A 14760-nucleotide genomic window follows, 5' to 3' on the forward strand; every position below is an offset into this window, starting at 1 on the left:
CCGGCCGAGCCCCCCCCCCTCCCCATCCCCGGCCGAATTGCAAAGCGGGGAGCGGGCTGCGCCACTGTCCTGCGGGAGGAGTGCTCTGTGCCCCCGGCCCAGCGGGTCAGGGCTGCGGCGCCAAGGAACCTCACGCCCCACTTTGCTCCGAGCTCGGAGGCAAGCGGGATGCGCGGCCGCGGGGCTTCGCGGGAGGCGAGCGGGACTCCTCGCCCCGCAGCCCTGGAGGTGCGGGAGCCCCTGGGTGTGAGGCGGCTGTCCAAGACTCTCGACGTTTTTTTCCGGGGGGCTCTCGGTAGCCCCACTTTCTTCTGGCATGGAGGAAGGAGGCAGGGCGAGCAAACCTGCCCTGGTCATGTCCCCCGGGACTGGTGAGCTGGGGGGGAGGGGGTAGCGCAGCAGGAGCCCCTTGGACTGGAGCTCGCTAGGGCGAGGGGCTCTATGGAGGGCCTAAACACCCTGGAGGGAACTAGCATCTCTGGGACTAAGGGGCCGCGTTTCCAGTTTTGGGAGAGAGAATGGGGGGCTTGCGCTTTGGTTTGGGGGCGAGTGTCCTGTTTCGAGCTGGCCTACGCTCGGGTTAGAGGACAGCCTCAGAATTGGGGCTCCCGGGCCCCAGGGGGTAGACTAGGTGCTCCGAGGGCGATTCCCTTCCAGGAAACGGTGTTGCTTTGCGAGGTGGTGTTTGGTTCCGTGGGGAGCCAGGTGGGATTTGGGAGACCCCGAGATGTCGGAGACGGGACTGCGAGGCGACGGCTCTGGGTTTTGCTTCTTCGCTTTGCAACTTGCTGAGCTCCAAAGGACGGCTTGGGGGCTTGGAGTTGCCTGTTAGACTCTGGGCTTCGTCCCGGGTCTGCGAGTTTGCACACTGGGGACTCCGGGAGGAAGGCGAGGCAGCCAAGAGGGGCCCGAAAGGGGCTGGGAGCGATTGGAGCGAAGCTACGTCTTGTACTTTTGGCAGCTGCGGAGGAGCGCTGGGCTCCGCCTCCTCTGCGCCCTGTTGCCGGCGCTGCCTCTTCCCCGGGCTGCGCGATCTAACCTCACGTTTTCTTCTCTCTCCTAGGCTTCTTTTGGAAGTTCGAGCCCAGGTTTGTCCTATTTTCTTACCTCTTCAGTGGCTCCCACAGGGTAATGGGGGGGCTCAGAGATCTATTGCTACAGGTTTTCCCACAAAAATTTGTCCTGCGAGTTTTTCATCATTTGGTAATTGAGTTGTTCGAGGAAGGAACTGTTACACTTCTCTTTTTTTTTTTCTTGCGTGTTGAAAAAATAACTTGTTACAAAGGTGCTAACTGACAGGTGTTCTTTTTAAATACTATATCTTTAATTCTCACATGTCTTTTTTTGTCCAAGCCCAAAACAGTTAATCCCAAATCAACTTTCCACTAACTTTTGCAATTTAGTGTAGATAATTTTTTCCCCGAGAAACCGACTCTTTAATTTGTCGAAACTTTGGGATTACTTATATGGATTATTAACCATGACTCCCTATCTCCCCTTATTTTCTCTTCTAAATTTTTCATAATTGAGAAATGTCTATGGGCTCTATTAAAATTGGAATATGAGAGTTAGGTAAAGCTACCTTAAAAGAAACATAGAATTTCCAAGTTTGACACAGAAAAGTGCTAATACAGACTTTTTGAGGTCAGAGGACCCTAGATCATCTAGTACAGTGTTTAACCTTTTTGGAATCAGAAACTTCTGTCAGGATATGATGACAGCAAGAGACGGTCTCCAGAAGTCTGCACATATGCATAATTGCATACATTTTGGGGCTTTTGGAGCCCCTGAATCCCATCAGGGAGAGGACAGCTTTGTTTAATTTCTCACCCCCTTTCCAGCCCCATTTTGGCTGCCTCTTTCCCCTCTAATAGTCTCCAGGAAAAGTACCTCTGAACTACGCCAACTCTCTTATTTTACACTTGAGAAGACTTTTAAATAACTCCACTGAGAGTCACCTAGTTAATAGAGCCTGGAAAAGTTCGGAAATCTTCCCTTACAACATGTTGCCTTAGAGTGAAGAGCCTGTTTCCTTGTGTATTATTTTGTACAATATTTAGGTGTCTTTTAAGGTCTCATTTGATTATCATTGAAAGTATAAAATAATTGGTCACTGAGTAGAAGAAATTTGTGGTTGTTTTTAAAATAGCTATGTTTTTATGTTTAAAAATTGTTTTAAAAATTTGTTTTTCTAATTTTGAGACAAGCATTTCCTTGTCATAACTGATTTCAGGAAGGAATATTTATATACATGATGCCAAACATCTGGATGATAATGGAATTTTTCCATTTTGCATCACTGTCTGCCTTTAAGAAGTTGCAATCTAAATAGCAAGAAGATTGTGTAGTTTTGGTGTTTAAACAAACTTTTATAACCTGTTTTTAATCATTTACCCAATTTTAAAGAAAATTTTAAAGCTTAGAAGAGACTCTTGGTCATCTAAGCCAGCACTATGCATTTTACAAATGAAAAACTGGACTCGGCCCAGAAAGTTGAAATGACTTGCCTCAGGTCCTCAGCAAGCCAGGGACAAAGCCTAGAGTAGACCTCAGGCCCTTTGCTTTCTGGCCCTTATTGAATACCTTCTAGTTTAAGAAGGAAGAGTGCTGTGACAAGTGATATGGGGATTACAAAAGAGGACAGAGCTGTGCCTGAAAGAGGTGGAAAAGTTACCATCTATTTCATCCCTGACCCTTAGTAATATTACAGAGGTTTCCAGGAATTCCTCAAAATAGAAAATTCATAATGGTGGATGTTCTGCTTTTGAGCTCTTTAATAAATATTCATCTTTCTCCTTAAAATTAAGCTCTGTACTTAAAATCTGTACTTCGACAGGTTTTAAAATGCACAGATAATCTTTTAACATTAAAAACATAACATCATATAATGAATGTAAGCTTCCTAAAGAATTAAGTGCCATAGAAATTGTGTTATTTTTAGAACTGATGATTATAGTTCTCCAAACTCAGAATCAAAATCACTGAATTATGTCTGTGGTTTTTTTTCATAGTGAAAAATCTTTGGTGTTGTTCAGCATTTTGGTAATGATTTCACACTGTCCTTAAATGTTTGAAATTTAAAATGTTAAATAGCTTGACGAAAAACAGACCAAACTTTTTATGTTGACTCTGCTTCCTTCCACTTCTCTTTTCCTCTACCCAAAGATTCTGGTACTTCTTTCCTTCTATGCTCTGAGAGTCACTGGTCTGATTGAATTAGATATGAGAGTAAAATGGAGAAAATTCCAGTTTTCATAAATTTGGTTTCATTCTCTTGGGATTGTGGATCTTATTCATTTCTCAACTTGGTTTTAAGAGTATCCTGTTGACTTCATATTTGCTATTAAAAAGCATTACAATTTTATAAACAAATATGAATTGGCCAAAACAGCTTGCAACTGGATACATCTCCCAGAAACTTTTAGATGTGATTTTCTGTTATTTCCTTCACATACCCTTAAAAACTAATTATTAGTAGTCCAAAGAAAAGTGTGCTCTTACAGTTTAATGCCTGTCTGGTTAATGCTGGGGAGCTTGAAATACAGGGGACATGAAAAGTGACAGTAGTTTTAGAGATTGATTTGCTGTATAGCTGCTTCAAAAAAACTTTTATTTGTTCTGGGAACCAGATTTCTATTGTTCCTATTGTTTTGTATCTTTGAGGGTTATAATTGGGCAGAATTTATATTCTCTTTGCCTGAAGTGTTGAGCTTTAGGGTATAATAGATTCTTGTGAAATCTTCCATTCATAGTCCTTGTAACATTTTTCTTTTGCTTTTAGACAAATGTATTAAACTGATAAACAGGTTCAACTTTTCTCTTAGATCATTTTTTAAGGACTGCTCCATTTAAATCACTTTGCTACTATTATAAGTTGTGTTCTCATGGACTAGACTTCTTATTAAAGTGTTGTTAAATTACTCTGCCTTGTTCTTTTGCTGATTTAGATATCTTTTCAGAACTGTTGGTCTTTATAACCTGTTGAGTGTATGTAGTAAATGCATTTAATAAACCTTACTTATACACATTAAAAGGGACTGGCAGAAGAACACAAATTATTTTCTTTTGTAAGTAGCATTGTGAATGTGTAAAGTGATGTAGTTTGTTTCATTCCAGTTGGGTCTTTGTCTTCTGAGGATCATGATTTTGACCCCACTGCTGAGATGTTGGTCCATGACTATGATGATGAAAGAACTCTTGAAGAAGAGGAAATGATGGATGAGGGTAAAAACTTCAGTTCTGAAATTGAAGACTTAGAAAAGGTAAAGGATTTTACTTTCATATCTTAATAACATAAAGATTTTGAAACTGTACTATAAATTATTTTACAGTCTATCTGAAATAAAATTAGGTTCAGCATCCTTGTTTTTGACCTAACTTTTAAAGATTTTCACTGATTTTCTCATTATTTTGAGGGAAAGTCTAATAAATGAGTAAATTCTCATTTAATTTTTCAAAATTGTTTTATATGTCTTAATCTAGTTTTTAAGTTCTGGAAGCACAGTAAAATACGTACATCTGGTCACCTCACAGATGAGAATATTGGGATATAGAGAACTATCAGCCCTAAACTTGGTTCTGAGTCCTAGCCCAGCCCAGTGCATTATACCACACTATTCTACTTAGGGTCACACTTGAGTTTAACTAAACACTGCAGTAGATACAGGGAGAAGTACTATAGGAACATTGAAAGATAAAAAGTTTTAATTCTATTTTTAAATGTAATAGTGTCCCATTTTTCTACCCTTTTTAGTCATCTTTTTAAAAGTTGGCAAGAGTAAATGTAGTTTATAACTCTTTAAATCCCAAATCAGTATAATTTGAACTGAACTGGATTTTAAACAAGTATTTATACCTGGACTGCAGAGAGAGGTCTCCATAGGGGTCACTTGAAAAAAATAGGATTATGCTTACTAAAAGTTAACCTTATCTCTAATCAGACCAGAATAACAAAAGCTTTCAGGAATAATATTGAATAATAATAATCCTTTGAATTTTTATACTTCTTTTCTTGAAGAAGACAAGACCCTTTCTTAAATAATCTCTTCTGCTATCTTTGTGAGACAGAGATGAGCTCTTATTGCATTTCTCCCTTTGCATTAATATACAGGGAAACTGAAGGCATTCTTCAGGGTCTCGACCCTAGGCTTACTCTGGTGGACCTGAAAATTTCTAAACGTGTTCATTTACTTGGCAGAGTAATCCAACTCAATTGTTACTAGATTTAATCATTAAACCCCCACCAACTTATAGCCAAACATTTGGGAATATAGAGATAAAATGGTTGTGAAATACTTAAGAAGAAAAGTTTTGCTATTGCTCCTTTCAGGGGTGATAATAAAATGTTGCCTTCTGATTAAAAGAAAAGGTGCCCAGAAGTCTCGAGCTCTGCCTTGGCTTTTTGCAGGCATTTGCTTCCTACCTCTTATGAATGGGTCTAGAATAACAGAATTATAATTCAGCTACTGTTATCATTAAGTCAGGACTGTGGTAGGCTCTGGGAATGCAAAAATGAGCAATTTGACAGTGCCCCTGAACTCAAGCAGCTTACAGTTTAATGTGGAGTGACAAAGGGGAACAAAGAATTTTAATATGATATGCTAAGAACTATGGAGGTAGACAGGCGCCTGGGTGGCTCAGTTGGTTAAGCATCTGACTTTTGATTTCCACTTAGGTGATGATCTCGTGGTTTGTGAGTTTGAGCCTCATGTCAGGTTCTGGATGACTGCGCAGAGCCTGCTTGGGATTCTGTGTTTCCCTGTCTGTTTCTGCCCCTCCCCTTCCCTCGCTCGCTCGCTCTCTCTCTCTCTCAAAAATAAGTAAATATTAAAAAAAAACAAAAAACCAAAAAACTATGGAGGTAATAAGCAGTGAGAGCTGTGGAAGAATGTGTATAGTAAATGGTGTTTAGCCTAATGTGGAAGTTCATGGAATGCTTGTTAGAATAGAGAGTTCTCTCTTGTACAGTTTTAAGTGAAGACACCGCTTGGGCCTGTGGCAAAAGTTTCAGGTAGTCTCATAATGTGTCTTCCTTGTTTATGTGTTGTTAAACATGGGAAGACAACATAGTTAACACCATGACATAGGAAAATGGTATAAATGAATTGGACTGCATTTTAGACATGCAAATAGTCTTTTTGTCAGTAAAGTAGTAAGAATTTAAAATTTCATTTAATGTGATAACTCAGTTACTACTTGAGTGTGAGTAATCTGGTAGAGATTTTTATGGGCTCTTAAGATTTTCTTTTTCAGATGTGTAGGTTTTATTCTTCTAGAGATTGTAGTAATAGCTGCTTTGATCTGTGTTTAGTGGGTTTTAAAAGGACATTGGGGAAGATATGGAGAAATAATGAACAGCAAAGAATTACGGAGCTATTCACAAAAATACCTAGTCCTTTTCCTATGATTTTCATTTTGTTTAATAAACACGGGTAATTAATTTTTGCTTTGTAATGATATCTGTCACTGAATTTGTAGAGTGAGAAAAATTATAGGTCTTTAGATATTTCAACTTCTTTCTACTTGGACAGTTTGGCTTCTTGGTATTCTATCACATTCTTAGAAATTGGGACAGAAAAAAAAAAAAGAAATTGGGACAGAAAGATAAAGGTTATCTTTAATTTATTTTTTTATTAAAACTGTTTTTAATGTTTATTTTGAGAGAGAGAGAGACAGAGCACAGGTGGTGGAGGGGTAGAGAGAGAGAGGGAGACACAGAGTCCATTGCAGGCTCCAGGCTCTGAGCTGTCAACACTGAGCCTGATTCAGAGCTCAAGCCCACACACCACAAGATCATGACCTGAACTGAAGTCAGACACTTAACTGACTGAGCCACCCATGTGCCCTTATACAGGTGATCTTGAAACAGCTTCTAGTGAAGACCAAAGAACTGTGTCTCCATCTAGAAGCCTAATCTTCTCTCATTGAACAATGGATAAGAGGAGCTATTTCTTTTTTTTTTTTTTTTTTTTAAATGTTTTTATTTATATTAGAGAGAGTTTGCGTGAGTGAGGGAGGGGCAGAGAGTCAGAGACAGAATCTGAAGCAGACTTCAGGCTCTGAGCCATCAACACAGAGCCTGACGTGGGGCTCGAACCCACGAATTGTGAGATCATGACCTGACCTGAAGTCAGATGCCCAACCAACTGAGCCACCCAGGTGCCCCAAGAGGAGCTATTTCTAAGAGTGACTGACAGCCCAGTTTCTCTGAACTATAATTCTTATGTGTAGTAAAGCATAACTATGTAAATGTGGTCCCTGTTCTTTATTGATGTTTAATGAAACATGAAAATGAATAAAAGAAACAGTAGATAGAGATACCAGTGTAAAGAGTAAAGATTATTTTTAGAAGAAATTTAAAATTATTTCTATATCATTTAATGTATTTTATTAGTCTTTTATTATTGGAACATTGTCTTAGCTATTATTACATGTTCACAGTCTTAGGGGCTTGATGTTAATGTTTGTTTTTAAAAATTACAGTAAGGGGTGCCTGGGTGGCTCAGCTGGTTAAGCATCCAACTCTGGATTTTGGTTCAGGTTATGATCTCACAGTTCGTGAGTTCAAGTCCCACATCAGCCTCCACACTGACAACGTAGTGCCTGCTTGGAATTCTTTCCCCCTGCTTTCTCTACCCTTCACCAGCTCTAGCTTGCACTCCCTCTCAAAATAAATAAACTTTTTTTAAAAAAATACAAAAATTACAGTAAATTTTTATTCTGCAAGTAAACAAACTCGGTAGCTTGTAGTCTGTAAATATGACCTGTATTTTAGTGCTTATAAATTTTTAGTTACATTAGATATTATGGAAAATAAGAGACAAAAAAAACTCCACTTTGTATAGTAGCACTTAGAAGTAGAGAATACATTATGTGACTACATTTATGCCTTTGAACATATAAGGTTTACATCATGTCTTTATATTTTAATTTATTCATGTTAATTTTTGCTAGGGTTTTAATAGTCTAGAGCCATCACTTTTAGAAAAGTTCTATACATTATTATGTAGATTTCCCCCTTGATATTCACTGTGAAATGAGAAAGTGAAAATCACCTTTTCTACCACTTAAAGTCTGGTATAGATCCTTCCTGTTTTGTGGGTTTTTTTTTTTAATTATTTAAAAAAGCTATGTGTATTTTGCATGTTTTATGATATCAGACTGGTATTATATGAAAAGTGATCTACATTTCACTTAGACCATTTCTGTTCACCAATCTAGCAGCACCATGAGATGGATTGGATGAGTATTAGCATTATTTTCTTGGTTAAGAGGACTTGTTGATTGTGAAATGTACCATAGATTTAGAAATTATATAGATGGGGGCAGAGACGAACAGTACTATGGGAAATCTATATGTTGGTAATGGAATGCATCCTGATTTGTGGTATGTGAAGTTATGTATCATAGGATCAAGGAAATTATGATACTCTTTATTTACAGATCAAACTTTTAAGATGTTGATAGGCTCTAATAGAAACTTCATTTGTAAAGTGCTTCAGAGATTAGATTCACCTTTTCTGTATTTTAACATCAGCTCCCTTTTAGTAACTAGTGCCATTCCTTGACTATATTAGTGAAGTTTCCACTAAGATACCCACCTTCTTTCTCAACAGATGATCATAATTATTTTTATAGAGAAAGTAGGGTTTTCATGAATGACTACCTAGAATCTCCTGTTTGCCCCACACATACAAATATAACTTTTGTACTCATTCTTTCTTCTTTCTTTACTGTCCCTAGAGTATATGCCACATCCCAGGCTAACTCTTAATTCTATCCCTCATGCTCTGAGTCTGTTCTTCCCACTTATTTTTTTTTTTTTAATTTCAGCATAGCAAGTCCTACTCATATGTTTCCTACATTTGGAAGAACTTTTTTTAAAATGCCTTATTAAAATTTTTTTTCATGTTCATGTTTTTTGAGAATGAAAGTGAGTGAGACTGTGTGAGGGAGGGGCAGAGAGAGAGAGTGGGAGAGAGAATCCCAAGCAGGCTCCATGCTGTCAGCACAGAGCCTGATGCAGGGGTCAATCTCATGGTGAGATCATGGCCAGAGCCAAAATCAAGTCAGACACTTAACAGACTAAGTCACCCAGGAGCCCTAGAAGAAATTCTTTCTAACCTGTGTTATCTTTAGTGATTCTTTTTTTATAGTGTATGCACTTTTCCCCCCTCTATTCAGTCCTCAACTTTGTTTCTCCCAATAGTCTGTAGGGTCACCAATAATTCCTGATTGATAGGTACAGAGAATTCATGTCTCTCTATATCTCAATTGATTTCTCTTTGATATTTGACTTAAGTGACTATCTCTGGTCTCTCCATAGTTGTTTCTTCCTTAACTTATGTAATTCTGCTTTCACCTAGTTCTGCTCTCCAGTATCTCCCTCTGTTGTATTTATGAGCTTTTCTTCCTGTGCCCATGTTTTAACTGATGGCATTCCCCAGGCCTCTAGATTTTGTCTTCGCACTCTCTATGGCCTTTCTGGATGATCTCATTCAGGCCCACTGCTTCAACTTTTGCCTTGAATTATCATTTACCATCCTACCCTCCACCCTCAAGTTCATTTGTCTGATGTTTCTGTTTCATAATGGTGCTATAAGTATTTAGCCTTTTTGGGCCAGAAACGGGCAGTTCATGTAGACTTCACTGTCACTTACTTTCACTTTATCATGTAGACCAAGAAACAGATTCTTTTTTCTTAATTTCACTCAGATAATTCCCTTCCTTAGTTGAGGTTCTCATTCTTGGACTCCCCCCAGAATGTTACTTTCAAAATGCATATTTTGTTTAAAATTTTTTTGATGTGTCCCATTGCCTTTAGGGTAATATATCTGAAAGTTCTTCTAATAAACTATATATTCCTTTCTCTTTTCTGTCTACCCTGTCAACTTCTGTGGCTTTAAATATCATCTAGATGCTAATGAATGCCAGATTTATATCTTTAGCCCAGCTTGATCCTCTAAGCACCAGGCTCCTGGCCAACTTGACTCTTTTGCTTAGATGTTTCATAGTCCTCTCAAATTTAACTCGTGTCTTCTGCAGGACTCTTAATTTTTGTCCTTCACAAACCTTTCCTTCAGTCCTTTCTATCTCAGTAAAAGTTATCACCATGCAGGCAGTTGCCCAAATAGAAATCTGGGGAATCCTCCTTGTCTCCCCCTTTCACTCTTACATCCCGGAACTCATTTGATTCCACCTCCGGATGTATATCATCTGTTTACTTCTCTCCATGTCTGTATCACTACCTCAATCAGCATGAGGCTCTTAGGTGGTCTCCCTGCTTTTTTCTTACCTCTCCATCTTCTCACACTTTTCTTTATGTAGCTGCCCAGCATTGAAGAAGAAATGAAGTTATGGCACTCCCCACTTGCCTTTTTTTTTTTTAAGTCTCCATTTACTTCCCACTGTCCTGGGAGTAAAGGACACTGTCTTTCCTTTGACCTGGTGAAAGTAGATTCTCTACATTATTCTGTATTTCAGGACCCTGTTTATTTCATTGCATTCATCATAATTGGCAATTCTGTATTTGTGTATCGTCACTATCTCTGCGCCCCCGCCCCCCCCACCCCCACCCACCCCCACCCTTTGCACTGACTGTAAACTGTAGAAGGGCAAGACCTGTTTTCATACCAGCACTTGGCACACTGGCCTACTGGCACACAGTAACTGCTCAGTGTTTCTTATGATGTAACACGAGTCCCTAGTATACAGCCCTCATCTGTCAAATCCCTCTTCATCTTTCAAGACTTAGCTCAGTCTTTCCATCCTATGTGGTACCTCCCTAACCTCATGTATTCCCATGAGGAAATGCCATTATTCCCAGACTGTAGTTCTTCCCTTCTCTGTACTCAACAGTGTATGGTGCTATTTCCAGAATTGATTAATGCAGCCAACACATTGTATTATAGTTGTTAACTTACCAGTTTTTTTCCATCAGGAGTACAGTCATTGAGAGCAGGGATTTTTCTATAAATTTTCTTTTCTCTATCTATAGCTAGTAGCCTCTGCACAGTATCTAGAATGCAGTAAATTCTGTATTGATGGAAAAGTGGACCTGCCTGTGTATGATGAGTGAAAATTGACATCTCCTCAGGTCACGGAGAGAATCTGAAACTTCTGAGGTTTTGGAGAAATACTGATGACAGATGGTTTGCAAAGGCTGCAACCTAGTCTCCTCTTAAAACCAATATGAGCCAAAGGGAATAGGCTGCATGGAGTCTGCAAGGAGCAGGGCTAAGGAGACTCTAAATCTGGTTCTGGGCACATTTGAGGGGTTCTGTTCATCGATTCAGGAGAAGAATAATTCACGAGGTTTCCTCATGGCATGGGTGAACTTCTGTCCATCCTGACCATCCAACTCAATTTGTGCTGACTCCATGCTACCAAAGCAGCTTTTTAACTGATTTCAATCCCAAGCTGAAAGGATTTCATGAGTGACATGATTGGTATGGTCACTGCAAAAGGCACATGTCTCCTACAGCAAATTTACAAAGTAGCATTCTGTCCTAAACCTTATTCCAAATTCATTTCGCTTGAATCTGTTTTAATAAGGCACAGTGAAAAATAAGTTCTACTAGACCTATAAAGGTGAAGGTCAGGTTCTTGGGCACTCCCAGAGCCTGAATTCCCTGTGGGGCCTGGTGGGCAATCAGTGGCTTTCCAGAATCATCACTGGCTTCTCTCAGCTCACTTTGTGATATGCTGAGGATATATTTTACATACTCTGCTTTAGCATTTCATGCTTTTTGCATCATGACTTAGGCATTTTGCCTTAAAAAGAAAACTAAACCCATAAGCAAGCTTAATGAATCTCTTAATAGATGGGCATAAACATCTTTACAATATTGAAAAAAATTAGTCTATAGATACATTGTTTTGTGTTTATATATTTGAATAATTATAAATAGTTCTATACACTTTAGTAGTTGAATTAAGATATTTTTAAAAAGGAAATACACTCCTTATTTTCTGATGGATTAGTTGGGGGAAGAGGGTGCCAGTATGTGGCACGGCATAGGTACTCATTACACAGGAAGCACTGCAGCCAAAGTATGTGGTTTTATCAAAGCAGTGCTGCCAGTAAGTGGTACTAGGATTTGAACCCAGAACTGAGCCTTCTGTTTTGTCACCTGTAAAATGGTGGTAATGATACAAACTTCAGTAGATGGTTATGGAAGAGAAACCTAAAACAACTGTACAGAATATAGCTATGATAGTAGTAATATAAAAGGATAATTTCTAACAGTAATATATAAATATTGTTGGTGTTAGTGAATGCTCAGCAGTGGTTTCCCTTCAGGTATCATTTCATTAATATGAAGAATAAACCAAGTGGTCAACTGTTAATTGTGAAGAAACAAGCTAAAAATTACATGAAGTTATTGATTGATTAATTGTGAATGCTTTCAAGGCAAATCATTATACCAATGTGAATGCTAAAAAAATAAAAGTCACTAAAGCAAATATTTGAGGAATTTTTTAAAGGGTGAAATGATAGGGGGGCCTGTGTGGCTCAGTTGGTTAAGCATCTGACTTCATCTCAGGTCGTGATCTCCTGGTTCGTGGGTTCGAGCCCTGCACCAGGCTCTGTGCTGATAGCTCAGAGCCTGGAGCATGCTTTGGATTCTGTGTCTCCCTCTCTCTCTCTCTGCCTCTCCCCTGCTCACGCTCTCTCTCTCTCTCTCTCTCTCTCAAAAATAAATAAACATTAAAAAAAAATAGTGAAATGATGCTGGAAAATAAAAATGAAGATGTTAATTTTTAAGGCTTTTGTTAATACGTTAATAAAAGCTCTAAGTCTTTAAGCCTATTTTCTAGCAGTAGTACAAAAAGAAAAACTAAAACTTGGCTTTGATTTGATACTGCTGTTTTGTTAATCTGTTTTATGAACATTAAGTTTATCTGTACTTCTGTATTGTGGCATTTACTGAGTTTATGTTTGTGCCTTGGCTTGACTAGGAAGGAAACATGCCTCTAGAAGATTTACTGGCATTCTATGGCTATGAACCTACAATTCCAGCAGTTGCAAATTCCAGTGCAAATAGCTCCCCAAGTGAACTTGCTGATGAACTACCAGACATGACACTAGACAAAGTAAGTAACAAACATTTAAAAGAAAAATTCCAGATCCAAAAATAGCCATTACCATTGGTTGTTTTTTATTAGTTTCCTTTTAATTGAAAGCATTTTATAATTCTGAAATGTAAACTTCTTATTGGCCCCCATTGCTCTTGTCATTTTGGTGACCCAATTTAAATATTGTTTGGATTTGATCACACTACTTTAAAAGTACTAATAGCTTCCCGCTGCTTTGTATGTTTGAATGTTCTCCCCCAATTTTTTCTTCCCTATGTTGATATATTGTGTCTAAACTTAGATTTTGCCCTCACTTCTTTTGATCCTCTGACTACTTGAACGCATTGATTAATAAATCCCTCAGAAGCCTTCAAACCAAGCTGACTTAGATGTGGAGTGGTTAGAGAGAAGTTCTGTTTTGTTGGGCTCTGTGAGTGACAGCAGCCACGGTAGACAAGGCCATTGTGATGTATCTGTAACATTGTTGGTTGTGGGGAAGGCATAGTTCCTGCTGAGGAAAGTTCACACAACCATGGTCTCTGCTAACTTTCTTTGGTCTTTGGAAAGCTTTCCTTGCCTTTCAGATATCCGGCAGGGAGAGGAATCCACATCTTGGAACCTCTTCCTGTGAGTTTTGTTGTTCCCCCTTTCCAGTCAAATGTGATACTACTACTGTACCATACCTTAATGACTATAGTCATCTAGCGAATATTGAGTGCCTACTAGGTACCAGGCACAAGATAACTATATACTTAAATAATAAATTCAAATCTGTTCTTTTAAAGTTATATCACTAGTCAGAGCTTTTCATTAGTTAGATTTTTTAAATTATTGGAAGAGAAGAGTTTGGAGAAGTTTTTGGTTTTGTTTTATTTATGTTGGCAGAAAATTTAATTGTTAAAAAAAATTTTTTTTAATGTTTATTTATTTTTGAGAGAGAGAGAGAACAAGCACTAGTGGGGAAGGGGCAGAGAGACAGAGCGGGGACACAGAATCTGAAGCAGGCTGTAGGTTCTGAGCTGTCAGCACAGAGCCCGACGCGGGGCTCGAACTCACAAACTGCGAGATTGTGACCTGAGCTGAGGTCGGACACTTAACCGACTGAGCCACCCAGAAGCCCCGAGTTTAATTATTAATCTTTTAGAAGTAAGATTATTTTTGTTGTAAAGTCACTAAAACTTAGCCTGCAGCTTCATATGAGCTTTCTGTTTATCCATAAGTTAAGCAAAATTGTTTGTTAAAAGTGTGTAAGCATTAAAGTTATTAAGTATTATATGTAATTAAATATTAAGTGTTACCACTATTTATGTATATGAAGTAAATTATAAGAGCATTTCAGACTTACTTCTCTCAAAACTAAGGGGGCTTCAACAGATTCTTACTTGTATCATAATACCATAGTAATACATTTATGAATAATATCATGAAGACTTTTTCTTAAATTGATGAGTTGTAATTTTTTATTAAATTTTTTTTAATTCTTAAATATTTTTATGAGATGTAATAATTTCTAACTCTAACACTGCATTCCTATTCTTATAGGAGGAAATTGCTAAAGACCTGCTGTCCGGTGATGATGAGGAAACTCAGTCTTCTGCAGATGACCTGACACCATCTGTGACATCCCATGAAACTTCCGATTTCTTTCCTAGGCCTTTACGATGTAAGAAACCCAATCGTTAC

At 38.5% G+C, this 14760-nt stretch overlaps 1 protein-coding gene across 2 annotated transcripts in view; it reads left to right on the forward strand.

Annotated features, from left to right (window-relative positions):
* The window catches only part of MIER3 (MIER family member 3), a 53216-nt gene that overhangs the window by 20357 nt on the left and 18099 nt on the right, over positions 1–14760 (forward strand). For both annotated transcript variants that reach the window (XM_040452782.1, XM_040452791.1), the window contains exons 4-7: positions 1064–1088; positions 4117–4262; positions 12961–13095; positions 14620–14740. In XM_040452782.1, the coding sequence (XP_040308716.1) occupies positions 1064–1088; positions 4117–4262; positions 12961–13095; positions 14620–14740 (427 nt within the window). The remainder of the gene's footprint in view (positions 1–1063; positions 1089–4116; positions 4263–12960; positions 13096–14619; positions 14741–14760) is intronic.

The sequence above is a fragment of the Herpailurus yagouaroundi genome, unplaced genomic scaffold (genome assembly GCF_014898765.1).
Source record: "Herpailurus yagouaroundi ecotype Mexico unplaced genomic scaffold, PumYag 29, whole genome shotgun sequence".
NCBI classification, from domain to species: domain Eukaryota; kingdom Metazoa; phylum Chordata; class Mammalia; order Carnivora; family Felidae; genus Herpailurus; species Herpailurus yagouaroundi.